At 46.3% G+C, this 21,585-nt stretch overlaps 1 protein-coding gene and 2 pseudogenes across 3 annotated transcripts in view; 1 reads left to right on the top strand and 2 right to left on the bottom strand.

The window, feature by feature from the left end:
* Positions 1–21,585, bottom strand: part of DSCAM (DS cell adhesion molecule) — a 796,975-nt gene that overhangs the window by 209,715 nt on the left and 565,675 nt on the right. For all 3 annotated transcript variants that reach the window (XM_063956595.1, XM_063956594.1, XM_063956596.1), the window contains one exon: positions 16,803–16,936. In XM_063956595.1, coding sequence (XP_063812665.1) covers positions 16,803–16,936 — 134 coding nt within the window. The remainder of the gene's footprint in view (positions 1–16,802; positions 16,937–21,585) is intronic.
* On the bottom strand, positions 17,836–17,954 carry LOC135051531 (5S ribosomal RNA; annotated as a pseudogene).
* Positions 18,329–18,447, top strand: LOC135052474 (5S ribosomal RNA; annotated as a pseudogene).

Raw genomic sequence — 21,585 nt, forward strand, 5'->3', positions numbered from 1 at the left:
ACAGTACATGGGGTGTATGAGAGCTGTATTAGTGGTACATGCAGTGTATGAGAGAAGTACAGTACATGGAGTGTATGAGAGCGGTATTAGTGGTACATTGAGTGTATGAGATAGGTACAGTACATGGAGCGTATGCGAGAGGTACAGTACATGGAGTGTATGAGAGCGGTATTAGTGGTACATTGAGTGTATGAGAGAGGTACAGTACATGAAGCGTATGCGAGAGGTACAGTACATGGAGTGCATGACAGAGGTACAGTACATGGGATGTATGAGAGAGGTACAGTACATTGGGTGTATGAGAGAGGTACAGTACATGGGGTGTATGAGAGCTGTATTAGTGGTACATGCCGTGTATGCGAGAGGTACAGTACATGGGGTGTATGACAGAGGTACAGTATATGGGATGTATGAGAGAGGTACAGTACATTGGGTGTATGAGAGAGGTACAGTACATGGGGTGTATGAGAGAGGTACAGTACGTGGAGTGTATGAGAGAGGTACAGTACGTGGAGTGTATGAGAGAGGTACAGTACGTGGAGTGTATGAGAGAGGTATTAGTGGTACGTGGAGTGTATGAGAGAGGTACAGTGCGTGGAGTGTATGAGAGAGGTACAGTATGTGGAGTGTATGAGAGAGGCACAGTATATGGAGTGTATGAGAGAGGTATTAGTGGTACATGGAGTGTATGAGAGAGGTACAGTATATGGAGTGTATGAGAGAGGTATTAGTGGTACATAGAGTGTATGAGAGAGGTATTAGTGATAAGTGGAGTGTATGAGAGAGGTACAGTACGTTGGGTGTATGAGAGAGGTACAGTACATGGAGTGTATGAGAGGTACAGTACATAGACTGTATTGGAGAGGTATTAGTGGTACATGGAGTGTATGAGAGAAGTACAGTACATGGAGTGTATGAGAGCGGTATTAGTGGTACATTGAGTGTATGAGAGAGGTACAGTACATGGAGCGTATGCGAGAGGTACAGTACATGGAGTGTATGACAGAGGTACAGTACATGGGATGTATGAGAGAGGTACAGTACATTGGGTGTATGAGAGAGGTACAGTACATGGAGTGTATGAGAGAGGTACAGAACATGGAGTGTATGAGAGAGGTACAGTACATGGGGTGTATGAGAGCTGTATTAGTGGTACATGCAGTGTATGAGAGAAGTACAGTACATGGAGTGTATGAGAGCGGTATTAGTGGTACATTGAGTGTATGAGAGAGGTACAGTACATGGAGCGTATGCGAGAGGTACAGTACATGGAGTGTATGACAGAGGTACAGTACATGGGACGTATGAGAGAGGTACAGTACATTGGGTGTATGAGAGAGGTACAGTACATGGAGTGTATGAGAGAGGTACAGAACATGGAGTGTATGAGAGAGGTACAGTATATGGAGTGTATGAGAGAGGTATTAGTGGTACATGGAGTGTATGAGAGAGGTACAGTATATGGAGTGTATGAGAGAGGTATTAGTGGTGCATGGAGTGTATGAGAGAGGTACAGTATATGGAGTGTATGAGAGGTATTAGAGGTACATGGAGTGTATGAGAGAGGTACAGTAAATGGAGTGTATGAAAGAGAAATTAGTGGTACATAGAGTGTATGAGAGAGGTACAGTACGTGGAGTGTATGAGAGAGGTAAAGGACGTGGAGTGTATGAGAGAGGTACAGTACATGGAGTGTATGAGAGAGGTACAGTACATGCAGTGTATGGGAGCGGTATTAGTGATACATGCAGTGTATGGGAGAGGTACAGTACGTGGAGTGTATGAGAGAGGTAAAGTACGTGGAGTGTATGAGAGAGGTACAGTACGTGGAGTGTATGAGAGAGGTACAGTATGTGGAGTGTATGAGAGAGGCACAGTATATGGAGTGTATGAGAGAGGTATTAGTGGTACATGGAGTGTATGAGAGAGGTACAGTACGTGGAGTGTATGAGAGAGGTACAGTACGTGGAGTGTATGAGAGAGGTTTTAGTGGTACATGGAGTGTATGAGAGAGGTACAGTATATGGAGTGTATGAGAGAGGTATTAGTGGTACATGGAGTGTATGAGAGAGGTACAGTACGTGGAGTGTATGAGAGAGGTACAGTACGTGGAGTGTATGAGAGAGGTACAGTACATGGAGTGTATGAGAGAGGTATTAGTGGTACATGGAGTGTATGAGAGAGGTACAGTACGTGGAGTGTATGAGAGAAGTACAGTATATGGAGTGTATGAGAGAGGTACAGTACGTGGAGTGTATGAGAGAGGTACAGTACGTGGAGTGTATGAGATAGGTACAGTACATGGAGTGTATGAGAGAGGTACAGTACGTGGAGTGTATGAGAGAGGTACAGTACGTGGAGTGTATGAGATAGGTACAGTACATGGAGTGTATGAGAGAGGTACAGTACGTGGAGTGTATGAGAGAGGTACAGTATGTGGAGTGTATGAGAGAAGTACAGTATATGGAGTGTATGAGAGAGGTACAGTACGTGGAGTGTATGAGAGAGGTACAGTACGTGGAGTGTATGAGATAGGTACAGTACATGGAGTGTATGAGAGAGGTACAGTACGTGGAGTGTATGAGAGAGGTACAGTACGTGGAGTGTATGAGAGAGGTACAGTATATGGAGTGTATGAGAGAGGTACAGTACGTGGAGTGTATGAGAGGTACAGTACGTGGAGTGTATGAGAGAGGTACAGTACGTGGAGTGTATGAGAGAGGTACAGTACGTGGAGTGTATGAGAGAGGTACAGTACGTGGAGTGTATGAGAGAGGTACAGTACGTGGAGTGTATGAGAGAGGTACAGTACGTGGAGTGTATGAGAGAGGTACAGTATATGGAGTGTATGAGAAAGGTACAGTACGTGGAGTGTATGAGAGAGGTACAGTACGTGGAGTGTATGAATGAGGTACAGTACGTGGAGTGTATGAGAAAGGTACAGTATATGGAGTGTATGAGAACGGTACAGTATATGGAGTGTATGAGAACGGTACAGTACGTGGAGTGTATGAGATAGGTACAGTACATGGAGTGTATGAGAGAGGTACAGTACGTGGAGTGTATGAGAGAGGTACAGTACGTGGAGTGTATGAGATAGGTACAGTACATGGAGTGTATGAGAGAGGTACAGTACGTGGAGTGTATGAGAGAGGTACAGTACGTGGAGTGTATGAGAGAGGTACAGTATATGGAGTGTATGAGAGAGGTACAGTACGTGGAGTGTATGAGAGGTACAGTACGTGGAGTGTATGAGAGAGGTACAGTACGTGGAGTGTATGAGAGAGGTACAGTACGTGGAGTGTATGAGAGAGGTACAGTACGTGGAGTGTATGAGAGAGGTACAGTATATGGAGTGTATGAGAAAGGTACAGTACGTGGAGTCTATGGGAGAGGTACAGTACGTGGAGTGTATGAGAGAGGTACAGTACGTGGAGTGTATGAGAGACGTGCAGTATATTGAGTGTATGAGAAAGGTACAGTATATGGAGTGTATGAGAAAGGTACAGTACGTGGAGTGTATTGGAGAGGTACAGTATGTGGAGTGTATTGGAGAGGTACAGTATGTGGAGTGTATGATAGAGGTATAGTACGTGGAGTGTATGAGAGAGGTACAGTACGTGGAGTGTATGAGATATGTACAGTACGTGGAGTGTATGAGATATGTACAGTACGTGGAGTGTATGAGAGAGGTACAGTACGTGGAGTGTATGAGAGAGGTACAGTACGTGGGGTGTATGAGAGAGGTACAGTACGTGGAGTGTATGAGAGAGGTACAGTATATGGAGTGTATGAGAAAGGTACAGTACGTGGAGTGTATTGGAGAGGTACAGTACGTGGAGTGTATTGGAGAGGTACAAACATAAAACACATTGTTAGTGTCCTATTCCAGATAATAACACCAGGATATAAAGGTATTGCAGTGCACTGTGCTGTATCCGCATTTTATGTCACCCTTCTTGTATGCAGATAAGTGTGACCACTGACGGGGAACTTTAGCTGCTGGCCGGCCTGGAGAAAGGTGACACAATGTCGGCCCATCCTGCCCACCTTGCACTTTCTCACAAAGCTGCTGACTTGGTCACAGCGGAGAGATACAAAGGCAGCTGGGGCTGAGACTGCCAAGACAGGAGCCCTGGAGGGCGCAGACACAGAGCCGAGCAGATCAATTTCCAGATCTACAGTCATTTAATATAACAATTTGCCTTTACAGATAAACGTCACCTCACAAAGACGGTAATACAGTTCCACCGGCATTAGATTTATGTGACATGGCCGGTACACCTGCTTATTCAGCTATTTCCTTACTGACTGAATATATTATACAGCGCACCCCGAGCGATGACTCCTCTGTACCATAGTTCTTACTCATGACAGATTTTGTTTAAGGGTACATACAGCTAAGATTAATTATGTTACAAAACAGATGGACAAAGGGGTAGGGTCCCCCTCCTATATAACCTCTACCCGCACAGGCAAAAGCACCATATCCCGCCTTATATACAGTATACAGATGCGTCCAGCCTCAGTACGCACTGTATAGCAAGATGCCTGGCGTGAGTGAGCCACCAGCTCCCATACAACACTGCTAGCGCTGGACGTCTTTTTTTTGCCAAAAATGCTTCTTTGCAGGACACACGAGGAGACTGTGCTTATTCACTTGATATATGACACTTTGTATACTGTGTGTGACAATCTGTATACGGAGCAGAACAGAACTTGTATTGGAAAAGAGCTGCGGCTGCTACATTGTAGCACTTCGTACACAGATTCAGAGTCACACAGATACACAATAGTCATAGATCAAATTAATACGCACAGTCTCCTTGTGTGTACTAGTCGCATTGCGTTGCGACTACGAAGCATTAAAAAAGACGCACAATAAACGCCAGACACTTCTCGGGACCTGGTGCGGCAAGAGGGGCTGTTTGGCGCGACTGTAGCAGAGGTGAGTGAGGAGACACCTGTACATACGTTTTGGGAACACAGAGGTGACCAGTATTAGAATGAGGTCAGAAAGAAAGAAAGAAAGAAAGAAAGAAAGAAAGAAAGAAAGAAAGAGAGAAAGAGAGAGAAGAGAGAAAGAAAGACAGAGGAGAGAGAGAAAGAGAGAAAGAGAAAAAGAGAAAAAGAGAAAAAGAGAGAAAGAGAGAAAGAGAGAAAGAGAGAAAGAAAGAAAGAAAGAAAGAAAGAAAGAAAGAAAGAAAGAGAGAGAGAGAAGAAAGAGAGAAAGAAAGAGAGAAAGAAAGAGAGAGAGAGAGAGAGAGAGAGAGAGAGAGGAAGAAAGAAAGAGAGGAGAGAGAGAAAGAGAGAAAGAAGGAAAGAAAGAAAGAAAGAAAGAAAGAAAGAAAGAAAGAAAGAGAGAGAGAGAGAAAGAAAGAAAGAAAGAAAGAAAGAGAAAGAAAGAAAGAAAGAAAGAAAGAAAGAAAGAGAGGAGAGAGAGAAAGAGAGAAAGAGAGAGAGAGAAAGAGAAAGAGAGAAAGAAAGAAAGAAAGAAAGAAAGAAAGAAAGAAAGAAAGAAAGAAAGAAAGAAAGAAAGAAAGAAAGAAAGAAAGTCCCAATATCAGGGAAATCGTTTACAATCCGCAATGATGATTTCAGGTCGCTGCGATAGGATACGATATAAAAGACTACGCAAATCTTACAGACATTACATTCGTGACTTTCCTTCACTCTCCTACAAGCAATGGTTTTCAGCAGCGCAGGGTCAGTGAGATCCTGAGACCACGCAGCTGCCGGTTATGAGGCACAGGTACGCTGACTGGTATAGACAATGCTGTGAGGATGATGCAAAATGTATGAGACTCCAATATCCTTTCCAAAGTGGTCACGAATCAAGGCACTCTCTCTAATTGGGCGTTTAGCTTGGTGGGGTTTTTCTCTTTTCATGTTATAAATGTATATACTTTATTTCCTATTCAGTGGGTGTCAGGAGAGGGAACCCAGTGGCAGGAGTGATGCTGCCTGCATTATAGTCATTTCTGAGATGCTACCAGTGGTGCAGAAAAGGAGAAGTAAGGGTCTGATTCCGATTTGTACAGTATGCAAAAGCCTAGGCAGCTGCGCTCTTTCAGGCTACGGACTTGCTAAGCAATGCATGTGAAGCAGCCGCCCTGAGAAGAATAGAGACGCCCACTGATGCAGTAGTGAGGAACACTGACTCCCCAAGTGAGCGCATGGCTACGCAAACTGGATGCGGCTGTAGCAACGCTGGCGCCATGTTTCTCTGCATACATGATTGCAGCTGTAGGCATACACAGCTTGAAAATGGCCGTGACAGGCCTACGTTTTTGTCGCCCCTTCCCCAAGCGGTTTCTTGAGGCCAAGCACTCTGCGATTAAATCCTCACTGCGAGCAGCAGCGCAAAAGTACCTTAGGGTGTGCGCAGTGCGACTGCGGTGATAATCGCTCAGTTGCATGAACATGGGCAATGTGTACAAATCAGAATCATGCCCTAATTGTGAAGGTGCTACAATTACTGATCAGTAATGAAGGTGTCCACTGAATGTTAGTAGCCAAAAGCAGATGCAGTTTGCATTGGGCGGTAAGGAACGCCTGTGACAGCTCGGGGTTCCTTTTAGACTTCTAGAAGCCATGATTTGCCAGGCTTCTCTTAGATAATGAGAGAAAGGGCCTGGGGGAGTTAGCATAACCATGCCTTAGCATCCACCTAAAAGGCTCGGAAGGTCCCTAGAGGTTTTGGGAGACATCCAATCAGGCTGCCGTGAGGGTTCCTGGGTGTGAAAGGTACAGTAGTTGCAATCATGGCTGAATAATCTACCTGCTGTAATGTGGGCTCCAGGGTGTGAAGGGAAGATGGAACCGTGGCTGAATAATCTACCTGCTGTAATGTGGATTTCAGGGTGTGAAGGGAAGATGGAACCGTGGCAGAATAATCTACCTATTGTCATGTGAGCTCCAGGGTGTGAAGGGAAGATAGAACCGTGGCAGAAAAATCTATCCGCTGTAATGTGGGCTCCAGGGTGTGAAGGGAGGATGGAACCGTGGCAGAATAATCTACCCGCTGTAATGTGGGCTCCAGGGTGTGAAGGGAAGATGGAACCGTGGCAGAATAATCTACTCGCTGTAATGTGGGCTCCAGGGTGTGAAGGGAGGATGGAACCGTGCCAGAATAATCTACTGGCTGTAATGGCTCCAGGGTGTGAAAGGAAGAAGGAACCGTGGCAGAATAATCTACGTGCTGTAATGTGGGCTCCAGAGTGTGAAGGGAAGATGGAACCGTGGCAGAATAATCTACCCGCTGTAATGTAGGTTCCAGGGCATGAAGGGAAGATGGAACCGTGGCAGAATAATCTACCCGCTGTAATGTGGGCTCCAGGGTGTGAAGGGAAGATGGAACCGTGGCAGAATAATCTACCCGCTGTAATGTGGGCTCCAGGGTGTGAAGGGAAGATGGAACTGTGGCAGAATAATCTACCCGCTGTAATGTGGGCTCCAGGGTGTGAAGGGAACATGGAACCATGGCAGAATAATCTACCTATTGTCATGTGAGCTCCAGGGTGTGAAGGGAAGATGGAACCGTGGCAGAGTAATCTACCTATTGTCATGTGGGCTCCAGGCTGTGAAGGGAAGATGGAACCGTGGCAGAATAATCTACCTGCTGTAATGTGGGTTCCAGGGTGTGAAGGGAAGATGGAACCGTGGCAAAGTAATCTACCTGCTGTAATGTGGGTTCCAGGGTGTGAAGGGAAGATGGAACCGTGGCAGAATAATCTACCCGCTGTAATGTGGGCTCCAGGGTGTGAAGGGAAGATGGAACCGTGGCAAAGTAATCTACCTGCTGTAATGTGGGTTCCAGGGTGTGAAGGGAAGATGGAACCGTGGCAGAATAATCTACCTGCTGTAATGTGGGTTCCAGGGTGTGAAGGGAGGATGGAACCGTTGCAGAATAATCTACCCGCTGTAATGTGGGTTTCAGGGTGTGTAGGGAAGATGGAACCATGGTTGAATAATCTACGTGCTGTAATGTGGGTTCCAGGGTGTGAAGGGAAGATGGGACCGTGGCAGAATAATCTACCTGCTGTAATGTGGGTTCCAGGGTGTGTAGGGAAGATGGAACCATGGTTGAATAATCTACGTGCTGTAATGTGGGTTCCAGGGTGTGAAGGGAAGATGGAACCGTGACTGAATATCTACCTGCTGTAATGTGGGTTCCAGGGTGTGAAGGAAAGATGGAACCGTGACTGAATATCTACCTGCTGTAATGTGGGTTCCAGGGTGTGAAGGGAAGATGAAACCGTGGCAGAATAATCTACCGAGTGAGGACTACACAGTGTGAACGGAACCCCAGCTCAAGATGAGTGCTAACAAAAATGCCAGGACAGACCGTATCAGGGGTATTCTCCTAGCGTATTACCTCCTTACTATGGGACCAAGGACTGTCCTGCCCTATGAAGGCAGCCAGACTAAGCACAGACACCGGCTAGTACATGATCTCAGTGTTACATACCAAGGACAGATACCTATTATGTGTAATCAAGGAGGTTCCCCATGCAGCCGATGCCTGAATTACTCTGTGTAATGGACACCATAGTGTCATCATAGACACCTCGCACTTGCTTATTAACACAATTAGCCCTATATCGCATTTGTTTTGTAAATGTCCTACTATTTTTCATGCAATTCTCACTATACTGTATCTGAGGCTCTTATTTAGACTGCAGTAAACCTGACTTACATACGTAGAGGTATATTTACTAAAGGTTGATTTCCAGCCTATGTTTATCAATTTCAAATCGCTGAAACAGGATTGTTCAGATTCATTTTTAAATGTTAGTAAATGTGTGTTTGATTGATTTAGACCAGGGGTGTCCAACCTTTTACCTTCCCTGGGCCACATTAGAAGATGAAAATTTGGTTTGGGCCGCACATAAAATAAAACAACAGTAACGATACCTGATCATCCAAAAAAACCATAGAAAACATAGTTAACATATTAAACTTACTTGTAGCTGTGCCCCTGTAGCTGCATCCCTTGTAGTTGTGCCCCTGTAGCTGCGCCCCTTGTAGCTGTGCCACTATAGCTGCGCCCCTTGTAGTTGTGCCCCTGTAGCTGCGCCCCTTGTACTGTGCCCCTTGTAGTTGTGCCCCTGTAGCTGCGCCCCTTGTACTGTGCCCCTTGTAGTTGTACCCCTTGTAGTTGTGCCCCTGTAGCTGCGCTCCTTGTACTGTGCCCCTAGTAGCTGTGCCCCTGTAGCTGCGTCCCCTGTAGCTGCGCCCCTTGTAGCTGTGCCACTATAGCTGCGCCCCTTGTAGTTGTGCCCCTGTAGCTGCCCCCTTGTACTGTGCCCCTTGTAGCTGCCCCCTTGTACTGTGCCCCTTGTAGTTGTGCCCCTGTAGCTGTGCCCCTTGTACTGTGCCCCTTGTAGTTGTGCCCCTGTAGCTGTGCCCCTTATAGTTGTGCCCATGTAGCTGCCCCCTTGTACTGTGCCCCTTGTACTGTGCCCCTTGTAGCTGCCCCCTTGTACTGCGCCCCTTGTAGTTGTGCCCCTGTAGCTGCCCCCTTGTACTGTGCCCCTTGTAGTTGTGGCCCTGTAGCTGCCCCCTTGTACTGTGCCCCTTGTAGCTGCCCCTTGTACTGTGCCCCTTGTAGTTGTGGCCCTGTAGCTGCCCCCTTGTACTGTGCCCCTTGTAGCTGCCCCCTTGTACTGCGCCCCTTGTAGTTGTGCCCCTGTAGCTGCCCCCTTGTACTGTACCCCTTGTAGCTGCCCCCTTGTACTGTGCCCCTTGTAGCTGCCCCCTTGTACTGTGCCCCTTGTAGTTGTGCCCCTGTAGCTGTGCCCCTTGTACTGTGCCCCTTCTAGTTGTGCCCCTTGTAGTTGTGGCCCTGTAGCTGCCCCCTTGTACTGTGCCCCTTGTAGTTGTGCCCCTGTAGCTGTGCCCCTTGTACTGTGCCCCTTGTAGTTGTGACCCTGTAGCTGCCCCCTTGTACTGTGCCCCTTGAAGTTGTGGCCCTGTAGCTGCACCCTTGTACTGTGCCCCTTGTAGCTGCCCCCTTGTACTGTGCCCCTTGTAGTTGTGGCCCTGTAGCTGCCCCCTTGTACAGTGCCCCTTGTAGCTGCCCCCTTGTACTGTGCCCCTTGTAGTTGTGGCCCTGTAGCTGCCCCCTTGTACTGTGCCCCTTGTACTGTGCCCCTTGTAGTTGTGGCCCTGTAGCTGCCCCCTTGTACTGTGCCCCTTGTAGCTGCCCCCTTGTACTGTGCCCCTTGTAGTTGTGGCCCTGTAGCTGCCCCCTTGTACTGTGCCCCTTGTAGCTGCGCCCTTGTACTGTGCCCCTTGTAGCTGTAAAAAAACACACACACACGCACAGACACATACTTACCGCTCCTGCAGCGCTGCCTCCGTCTCCGTCCGCCGCTCCACGTGTTCTTGTACAACCAACTTCTCCGCTGGGCTCCTCTACTCTCGCGCTGCTCAGTCACGTGTGCCGCTATGCAGCGGAGGAGGGCTACACTATGACTGACAGCGGAGAGGGCGTGAGCTGGTGCTGGTCCCAGCAGCAGCAATCCAATCAGGATGTGCTGACAGCCTGCTGGGGCCGGCTCAGCCTCACATGTGGTGTCCGTACTCAAAAAAAAAAAAAAAAACCTCTGCTGCAGCGCTGCTCCTGGGCCGCATTACTAGCCGACTTGGGCCGCATGCGGCCCGCGGGCCGCGGGTTGGACAAGCCTGATTTAGACTGTTTTGAAATCAATAAAAAAATCAATTGACCTTTAGGAAATATACCCCCGAACTTCTGACCAAGGACTAGTGACCTTACACAGGAACACTATAAATAGGCCACAGGCTCCATGGGGGTCATTCCGAGTTGTTCGCTCGGTAAAAATCTTCGCATCGCAGCGATTTTCCGCTTAATGCGCATGCGCAATGTCCGCACTGCGACTGCGCCAAGTAAATTTGCTATGCACTTAGGAATTTTACTCACGGCTTTTTCATCGTTCTGGCGATCGTAATGTGATTGACAGGAAATGGGTGTTACTGGGCGGAAACAGGCCATTTTATGGGCGTGTGGGAAAAAACGCTACCGTTTCCGGAAAAAACGCATGAGTGGCCGGAGAAACGGAGGAGTGTCTGGGCGAACGCTGGGAGTGTTTGTGACGTCAAACCAGGAACGACAAGCACTGAACTGATCGCAGATGCCGAGTAAGTCTGGAGCTACTCAGAAACTGCTACGAGGTGTGTAATCGCAATATTGCAAATACATCGTTCGCAATTTTAAGATGCTAAGATTCACTCCCAGTAGGCGGCGGCTTAGCATGAGCAAATCTGCTAAAATTCACTTGCGAGCGAACAACTCGGAATGACCCCCCATGTAAATACAATTACAACATCATATTTGCAACATCTGCTAAGTATTTTAAAGCAGGACAAACACAGACTGATCCTTCCTCACGGGTGGCTGAGGACATCCAGTGTGACTAATTACAACCGATCATTTTTTATATGCAATCTCTGATGAAACAAATATTAAACTGAAACCTTGGATTTCTCCAGACGTCTGTCTGTCGCTCTCTCACATATATTCTACAAGAGTGGGATCTGAAAATGTTCCTAAAAATGACTTTTGCGGTATCAGGTATGAGGTTATACACAGTGGTGCCGAGAGGGGGGGGGAGAGGGTACAAATTACCCGGGCCCAGGGCTGATGGAGGGGCCCAGTTAAAGCCCGGGCCCCTTACTTGGCAGCAGCAGCTGCAGGTCTTCTCCTCAGCCCAGCACACGCTGCTGTGTACTGGGCTACGGTGTGGCCGTGGAGGTGCTTAAAATACCTTTTTTTTCAGTATTTTTTTCTAAGGGTGCATGACCACGCCTCCTTTATTAGGCCACGCCCCCTGATAAGTATCAGGGCCCAGCCCGGCTCTCTACTGCCCTGGTTATACAGCCAGTCCATAGAGGCAATAAAGGGTAAAGATGTCAGTTTTCACTTTTAAACTGTTCTGTCTTGCATTATTTTTGGGGGGAGAGTAGCAATTTTCTAGTCTTTTTGGTTTGGAATAATTATTTAAATGTTACAATTCAAGGGCCAAATTAAGTCAGACAAAATACTAAAACAACTGCAGTACGTCATGTTTTTTTTTTCTATACAAATGGCCCACAATATTCCCCCGACAGGCGGAATCTACCGACATGACCGGTGTCAGTGCTGTGAAAAGTTGACGGCATTTATCAACAGGCCCGAAAATGATCTGATAGATTTTGGACGTTTATCGTCCATTTTTTTGCGACATGTAGAGTATAATATTATATCGTGTACGGCCAGCTTCAGGCTTATCCCGTTCCTCTCCATGTCTCACTGTCGTTTCTACAGTATGTTCATTTCCATTGTTATTAATGAAAGATAACAGCTAGATCTGCCTAGCTCCTAAATTACAGCCAACAGACTTAATTTCTTAATTAGAACCCTACTCGCGTTGTGTGTTCCCGTAACATGACACAGATTGGCAGCTTCCCAGGGAGTAGACCAGGACAGTATGTGCAATCCTCAGTCCTCGGACAAATTACCTTCCTTAATTAGTTTCCTCAAAGAACTAAAAATAAATCATTTTCACTATTTTCACAGGTCTTCCAAATTAGTGTAAGAGATGACTTGTGCACCAGATTGTGTAATCACCACTGTGGGCTCTGTATCTGGTCAGCTTGTGTGTATGTACTAGAGTGGGAATACACGCTGGGCAACAGAGGTAGGATGGGGTTTATAAACCAAAGCAAAATCTGGGCACATCGCTGTGTTCCCTGGAAACTGTACGATAGCGTCAGTAACAAACAGATTGGAATATGACATATTCTGATGTACCTATAAGGGACCAAATAAGCTGCTGAGACCAAAGAATCTGTGTTGGAAGACTCTTGCTTCGGCACTCCCACAAAATGCCAAGCCTCCGTTTTGTGCACCGCTCATTGGGGGTCATTCCGAGTTGTTCGCTCGTTATTTTTTTCCGCTACGGAGCGATTAGTCGCAAACTGCGCATGCGCAATGTTCGCAGCGTGCCTGCGCCAAGTAAATTAGCACAAAAGTTTGGTATTTTACTCACGGCATAACAAAGTTTTTTCATCGTTCTGGTGATCGGAGTGTGATTGACAGGAAGTGGGTGTTTCTGGGCGGAAACTGGCCATTTTCTGGTAGTGTGCTGGCGTTTCTGGGAAAAACGCGGGAGTGTCTGAAGAAACGGGGGAGTGTCTGGGCGAACGCTGGGTGTGTTTGTGACGTCAAACCAGGAACGAAACTGACTGAACTGATCGCACTGTAGGAGTAAGTCTCGAGCTACTCAGAAACTGCTAAGAAATTTCTATTCGCAATTCTGCTAATCTTTCGTTCGCAATTCTGCTATGCTAAGATTCACTCCCAGTAGGCGGCGGCTTAGCGTGTGCAATGCTGCTAAAAGCAGCTAGCGAGCAAACAATTTGGAATCACCCCCATTGTCACCACCCCCAAACGACAGCAACATGTCTCCCACGCTGTGGTTTACTGCGCACTGCAACCACCGCTGCAGCTGTATTGCGGCACAAACGCGCTGCATTTCCCATCTGCGTAGACATCGGAGCACCCCCCCCCCCCCCTAAGTCAGAGCCTACAAGAACTTTACTGTAGAGAAATCGTGTAACTATACAGAGGTGTCCTCATACATCCAGCTTCAATACGCCATGCAGCGGGAGTGACTCCAGTTAGCGTCGGGCGTCTTTTCTTGCCAAATATGCATCTTTGACGTAACGGAATGCAGCTAGGGCGCACCAGGAGACTGTGCTGCTTAATTTGATTTGCAACACTTGTATATCTGTGTGCCACGGAGTCTGTATATGAAGCAAAGCGGAACGTGTATTGGAAAAAAGTCACGGCTGCTGCAACGGAACACTTCGTATGCAGATTCAAAGAGTCAGGCGCACACAACACAATATACAAGTGTCGCCTATCACATTAACCAGCACAGTCTCCTGGTGCCTCCGAGCCGCTTTGCACTGCAACTTGGAAGCATTTTTCGGGTAAAATGACGCCCGGCACTAGCAGAGTCTCATGGGAAATTGGCGCGCCGAGAGGGAAGAGGGGGCTGTATGAGGAAACATCAGAAGCAAATGTGGCAGTAACTGGACCTCAGCGTTACTTTAAACGGGATAAAATATATACATAATTTTAGTGAATTTTGCCCATCATCCGCAGAAAGCTCTGGAGAATAATTATAGAGAGTGGCAATCAGAGTATTTAGCATTGATGAAAGCTCTGCGGCTTTACCTGAAGTGTGTGTATTGCACAATAATAGGTGTACAAGTACAAACAAGGCCATTTGCATGCATCTGACAGCCATTTCTCAGTTCCAGCATTTACTGGTATACATGTAAATAGTATGTAAATGTATTCTCTCTCTAGTTCTGCTGGGAAATCCTGGCTTTCGTACTGTATCGTGTGACGCCTACAGTGTTGTATACATCGTTTATCTGGTTCTGCAAACACAAGTCAATGGATGGAATTACGTTATCATAACAAATGATCTGCCCTTAAGAAGAGCAGATGTTCAGGAAGTGAAACGCATTTTCCTGGGAACATTTCTTCACCTCAGTTATAAGAGGCTTGGCAAAATATTTATGCGTCAGTAAGTAGCTGGGACAGGACAATGTTCTGCAGATCTGTGCAGAAGTTAGTAAATGCGTCTACAAATTAAAGAGTACATTATGCAAATGTAAATGACTGCTTGAGATAAAACACAGTCTTTCCAAAATAAAAAATAAAAAAAAATGCATCCTATCCACCTTAGATGTTTTTACTCTAGGGATGATCGCGGGACAGACGATGGGGGCAATTCAATTCAATGTGAAGTTGGCAATGTGCCGTCGACGCATAATGACGTCACATCGCAATATTGGTAATTTGGAGCTATGTTGGGCTGCCGTAAGAATCTGCAGTGTGCAGCGGCAGTGCAGTGCCCGATAATTGCAGACAAAGGCATACTTTGTGGGTTCTAGTGATGTATTTGTACAGTTTTGTGTTTATTATAGCACCTTACACTTTATAACAAGAAAGATAGCCACAGCTTTTCATTGCAAACCAAATAATGATTGTTCCTTCAACTTATTACTACCGTGACAACAGTTTGCCCAACTGCCCCTCTGAGAACACATAGATGTATATAAATGGGAGCCGATATGCCATGCACTGTAATTGCATAGAAAGATTTATAGGAGACCGATGCTTAGCTGCGTAGGTGTTAAGTGTTTACAGGCAGGTGGGGGGAAAAAAAAAGATAAAAATTAAAAGAATAAGTAGTACCACACTGCCACCTGCTGTCAGAAGTGCTGAACCACACGTTACAAAACTGCACAACTGTATTCTGGATTTTTATAAATAACAAGAAAGGAGATGAACATAATTCAATATGCACAGCAATTAGTAACAATACAGTATGACCTTGTTAATTGTTTTTAATAGAAAACCTAGAACCATTGGCAGCTGCACAAACCTCTCCTACTCCCTGGAAAGGCATCTATAGCCTGTACACAATGAAGGCACTATGGGGGTCATTCCGAGTTGATCGTAGCTGTGCTAAATTTAGCACAGCTACGATCATGAACCCAGACATGCGGGGGGACGCCCAGCACAGGGCTAGTCCGCCCCGCATGTCAGTCCGGTCCCCCCCTTCCCCCGCAGAAGTGCAAAGGCATTGCACAGCGGTGATGCCTTTGCACTTTAAGAGTAGCTCCCGACCAGTGCAGCTTTAGCGTGCTGGGCGGGAGCTACTCATCGCTCCCCGGGCCGCAACAGCTGCGTGCGACGTTTGCAGCCGCTGCGGGCCACTCCCCGCACGGTCCTGCCACGCCTGCGTTGGCCGGACTGCGCCCACGAAATGGCGGCCAAACGCCGCCGTTTTGACCCCTCCCACCCATCGACCGCCTCTGCCTATCAATCAGGCAGAGGCGATAGTAGCGCAGCGACGGACGGCCATGCGCTGGCGCATGCGCAATTCTGACCCGATCACTACGCTGCAAAAAACTGCAACGTGTGATCGGGTCAGAATGACCTCGTATGGACCTAATTCAGAGTTGATTGCAGCAGCAAATTTGTTAGCAGTTGGGCAAAACCATGTGCAGTGCAGGGGGTGCAGATGTAACATGTGCAGAGAGAGTTAGATTTGGGTGGGGTGTGTTCAAACTGAAATCTAAATTGCAGTGTCAAAATAAAGCAGCCAGTATTTACCCTGCACAGAAACAAAATAACCCACCCAAATCTAACTCTCTCTGCACATGTTATATCTGCCCCCCCTGCAGTGCACATGGTTCTGCCCAACTGCTAACAAATTTGAAGCTGCGATCAGGTCTGCATTACCCCCTATATGTTGGTGTTGGACGCACCCTGAAATCTGCAGAAGAGGATAAAGCAGAGAGTGCGGTTACAGCAATCTGTAAAAGCTGAAATAATAATGAGAATGAGGAAGGTGCAGTGATGCTATTTCTAACAGCCACAGATCGTCTTGTATGACCTATATGAAGTATATATTCCTGTACTGCCCCCATAGACCTATAGTTTTGTAGTCAGACACAAATATACCTAGCAGTAACATTGGAAGGCTGACCAGGATTTCCGGCCCTCCTGTGTACAGAGAATAAGTATCCAACAACCACAGGTACAGGAATAACAGAGAGTAACTAATATCAGCACACTCCCACCGTAAGCCAGAATGGACCAATCACACACTGCGGAATGGGCAGCGCTGGGATATGAAGGGTGCGGAACGGAAGAGACATGTATAATAGATATTCAGTGGGGAGAGAAAAGGTACGGTAGCATGGGCTCTTACTGTGGGGTACGGATGTGAGCAGAAGACGGTGTACTTCCGGATAATTCCGTTCAGTTTCAGGGGCGGAAGCCAGGAGACGTAGACTATGGAAGCAGAGGCGGCAGCAGCTTTGACTCCAGCTGTAGGACCTGGAACTAGAACAGAGAATGGAGTGAGTACCAGGAGGGTCGGACCTGCTGCTGATATTATACATGCAGCTAATGTCACTACAATTATTATGGGATTATTTCACTTTTATTCATCATAAATAATAAAAATTACTATTTTTTTTTTATATTTATTTTTAGTACTTGAGGAGATAGGTCTCCCCCATGTCTCCATTCATGGAGAGCAACCTTGAAGAATTACAGAACACACCGCACAAATCACACTCCGTGGCGACCGGGTTCCAGTCTGTAGATAAACAGTTAAAAGATAGACAGTCATTAGGTAGACACCATATGGTCGACAGTCAAATGTCAGACAGGGTCATAAGTCAGACAGAGTCAAAAGTCAGACAGAGTCAAAAGTCAGACAGAGTCAAAAGTCAGACAGGGTCAAAAGTCAGACAGGGTCATAAGTCAGACAGGGTCATAAGTCAGACAGAGTCAAAAGTCAGACAGAGTCAAATTAATATAGTTACCCACATATATGATCCAACCGTGACGGAGAAAGAAAATTGTTATGAAAAATGTTAAAATGTTCTGGTCTGTTAATCACAGGGAGTGATCAGAAGGGTGGGAGACACTTGATTATCTGACACCTGTTTCTCCTGACCAGTACAGAAATTCTGTATTGATGGGACCAAGAGGAAGTCAGAGTAATCTGTTGTGTATTTATACGAGACCATTTACTGGGTCAATACTATACACTTTGCTGGTTAAACGTCTGTTCCTAAAGACACGTATGAAATAATTAACAATTGAATAATTAATTAATTATTATCTTCATGGCCTGGTACTGAATTGATAGTCAACAGACGGAAGATATGAAGGAAAAAAAAATGGTGATGCTGCTATTGGTATAACTTTTCTCACAGAGAAAAATAATTCATACTCTACAACACCGGGTATTCACAGGAGGTCTCCTCCCCCGATACTAACCCAGCCCAACGCTGTTTGGCTTCCAAGATCGGACGAGATCGGGCATTGGCAGCGTGGTATGGTAGTAGAGAGGAATATGTGATTTGTGTACCAATGAGAGTGCACCTATATAGGAATTTTGAAGAAACAAAGTTATGCCAGAAAAGAAAAGTATAACATGTGGATCTACTTTCCACGTTAGACACGGCCCAGCGGACACCACTCAAAGGGTGCCGTGTGCCCTGAATCGTGAATGAGAGTCCACGGAAAAAAAGTAAAAGTCAGAAAAGAATTATGCCAAGGATTATATGATTTTTTTAAACCATTAGGCCAATCCTAGATAATATGTAGATCATACGTGATCATATACGGAGACACTAAGTATAACCGTCACTTAGGATTAGAAAAAAAGCACAAAATTCCTATATAGGTGCACACTCATTGGTACACAAATCACATATTCCTCTCTACTACCATACCACGCTGCCAATGCCCGATCTCGACCGATCTTGGAAGCCGAACAGCGTTGGGCTGGGTTAGTATCGGGGAAGGAGACCTCCTGTGAATACCCGGTGTTGTAGAGTATGAATTATTTTTCTCTATGAGAAAAGTGATACCAACAGCAGCATCACCATTTTTTCTTCCTTCATATCTTCCGTCTGTTGACTATCAATTCAGTACCAGGCCATGAAGATAATAATTAATTAATTATTCAATTGCTAATTATTTCATACGTGTCTTTAGGAACAGACGTTTAACCAGCAAAGTGTATAGTATTGACCCAGTAAATGGTCTCGTATAAATACACAAAAGATTACTCTGACTTCCTCTTGGTCCCAGCAATACAAAATTTCTGTACTGGTCAGGAGATACAGGTGTCAGACAATCAAGTGTCTCCCACCCTTCTGATCACTCCCTGTGATTAACAGACCAGAACATTTTAACATTTTTCATAACAATTTTCTTTCTCAGTCACGGTTGGATCATATATGTGGGTAACTATATTAATTTTTAACTTTGAACAATAAATAGATGTTTTAACACCATTCCTTATATATCCTAGGAATTCTCCTAGATCGAATAAAGAGTGCGCCCACACAAGCGCTTTCTTTTTCTCCCTTTGCAAGTACTAGTACTTCCTAGATCTGGGCGCACCGCCAAAAAGGACTATAATTGAATGAGTTAATAAAATTTTCTCTCTAGAAATTATAAATCGTCCATCTTTGGTTTTTTCACTTATTACCTATACTTTGACCTGTGCCCGGTCGTCCCTTTTTTGTCACAAGAGTCAAAAGTCAGACACCAAAATTTTTTTTTTTCCTGTGTTTTTTACAACTTTTGCCTCATTTACTATCCGTGTCACAAACTATTACCTTTTAGTAAAGTTGTGGTGAGCGAAGTGAGACACCGAGCCCAATTTTTTTTTTTGTGTCTGACTTTTGAACCTGTCTGACTTTTGACTGTTGACTATACGGTGTCTACCTAATGACTGTCTCTCTTTTAACTGTCTATGTGCTATACCACACCCGCACCGGCCATGACTGTTGCAGAACTGTGCAAAACCCAAACACTGTATTGGTGTTGTGCTGGACATTCAGTCAGCAAGCTTCACCTTCCAGAACCTCGCGCGGGGAAAGGGGGGTATGGGAGGCGTTGGGGGGAGGGGGGTTGGTAGGTAGCTCCACAAATATTTTGTTTGTTGTATGTTAGTAAGTACCCAGAGGGGTCCCATGGCTGCTTACAATATCCCCTCTGACAACTGAGTTATGTTTCCTTTTTAATATCTGGTGTTAACATCAGTCTGTGCATCACCTCATTATTCTTAACGGGTGGTATTCATGTGACCGCCGGTCAGCTGACCGACAGTCACATGACCTCCTCCACGAGCCCGACGGCTCACTTTCCCGATGGTCGGCATGCCGACCAACAGGGACTATTTCCACTCGTGGGTGTCCACGACACCCATAGAGTGGGAATAGAACCCGTGGCGACCACAGGTCGCCACCGAGCCCGCAGCATGGCGAGCGCAGCGAGCCCGCAAGGGGCTTGCTGCACTCGCCCCTCCCCGCCGGGATCCCGGCGTCGGTATGCTGCCGGGATCCCAGCGTCGGTAAGCTGACCGGCGGTCAGGAGACCGCCGGTCAGCCAAACTACACCCATTCTTAACAAGCAAAAGTCTTGGGGCCCAATTCAGACCCTGTCGCTGATGTGCAAAAATGTTTGCACATCTGTGCATGCATGTACACCGGTATGCGCATGTGCAAGGTCCTACGTTGCATTCTCTTCAGAGGGGGGGATGGGGGACGGGGCATCAACACCGCGTTTTGTAGGTGTTGATGCTCTGTTTAAGGGGCGCGATCCGGATAACGGAGGCATGTCCAGACGGGTTGCAGCGGCTGTGTGACGTGACACGCAGCCGCTGCGACCACTTAACATGGCGGGTAGTCGTCTATCTTCGCAGCTAGGCTGAGCAGGCAGAGGGCTATTCGAAACATGTAAAGGCATTGCCGCCGTGCCTGTGGATGGGGGGGGGGGGGGGGAGGGGGGGGATCTGGTATGCAGGGCGGACTTCCCCTGTTCCGGGCGTCCCGCCGCATGTGTAAAAATTTGATCGCAGATGTACGTTTTTTTCCGCACATCTACAATCAGGTCTGAATTGCCCCATAGGTTCTAGCTCTTTCTGATCTTGTTAAAACACTCTCCGGGTGGTTAAAGCCGGGTACCGGGCCTTACGACCCAGGTGTCTCACAATCACCTTATTTAAAGCACCAAATTAAAAACACCTTGTCATGTGTTTGGCTTAATGAGCGGGATGTATTGCAGTGAATCAACAGAATTACAAATTGACATGTATCTATGAATTTATAAAAGCAGATTATTTTGGCATTCTGGTATAGGCTGGTATTTGTGCACTGCCAGTTAAGAAAGAGAACATAATGCTCGTGGCTTAGCGCTATTGATCAGAACATACAGCTTTAATTAGTAAGAAACATAAAGTATTATATGATAGAACGGAAATAAATAAAAAACATTTACTGAGAAAATAAAGCAGTGAAAATGGAAGTCAGCAAATAATAAATACTTAAAAAAATAGATAATTTTAGCATTTTTAAAGTGTTAATCCTCCCTAACCTACTGGAAAAACACAGTTTTATTACCACACTCAGGGAGCCCCAAATCAGCATCTTACATAGGGCCTCATGAGGTCTAAATCCGCCTCTGAACCTATTTCACAGGGTAGGCTGTAGAGTGGCAGGTAGCGGCCTCTGGTGGCCAATCTTGGTATTTACAGTTTTATATAATACTTGCTTTGCCCGATTCTGATGCAGCAGCATCTAGTGACTTTTTGCACACAGTGTATGCGCTGCATAAGCATCATTGCCAACATACGACTGATTCACAGTGGCACGTATCTTAGATGTTTCCATGCAGAAGCTAAGTGGGTGTTTCTGGGTGGCAATGATGGAAACTGTTTTGTGGGTGTGCCGTTGGCGTGTTGCAAGAGATACGTATGAGCAGTGGATGATAGACACAGATGAATCGCCTGCATTTAGTATGGGGTAGGTGCCAATGATAGTTATCATGGCTTCTCCCGTGAACAGTGCAATAGAGTGCATGCATGATGCTGGGGTAACCCTCACCCTAGCTGGGCTGTGGGGTGGGAAAAGATGCTCTGAACCAGCCAGACGAGGAGAGAGTGGTATAAGTACTCCTCTGGAAGT

This window comes from Pseudophryne corroboree, chromosome 2 (assembly GCF_028390025.1).
Source record: "Pseudophryne corroboree isolate aPseCor3 chromosome 2, aPseCor3.hap2, whole genome shotgun sequence".
NCBI classification, from domain to species: domain Eukaryota; kingdom Metazoa; phylum Chordata; class Amphibia; order Anura; family Myobatrachidae; genus Pseudophryne; species Pseudophryne corroboree.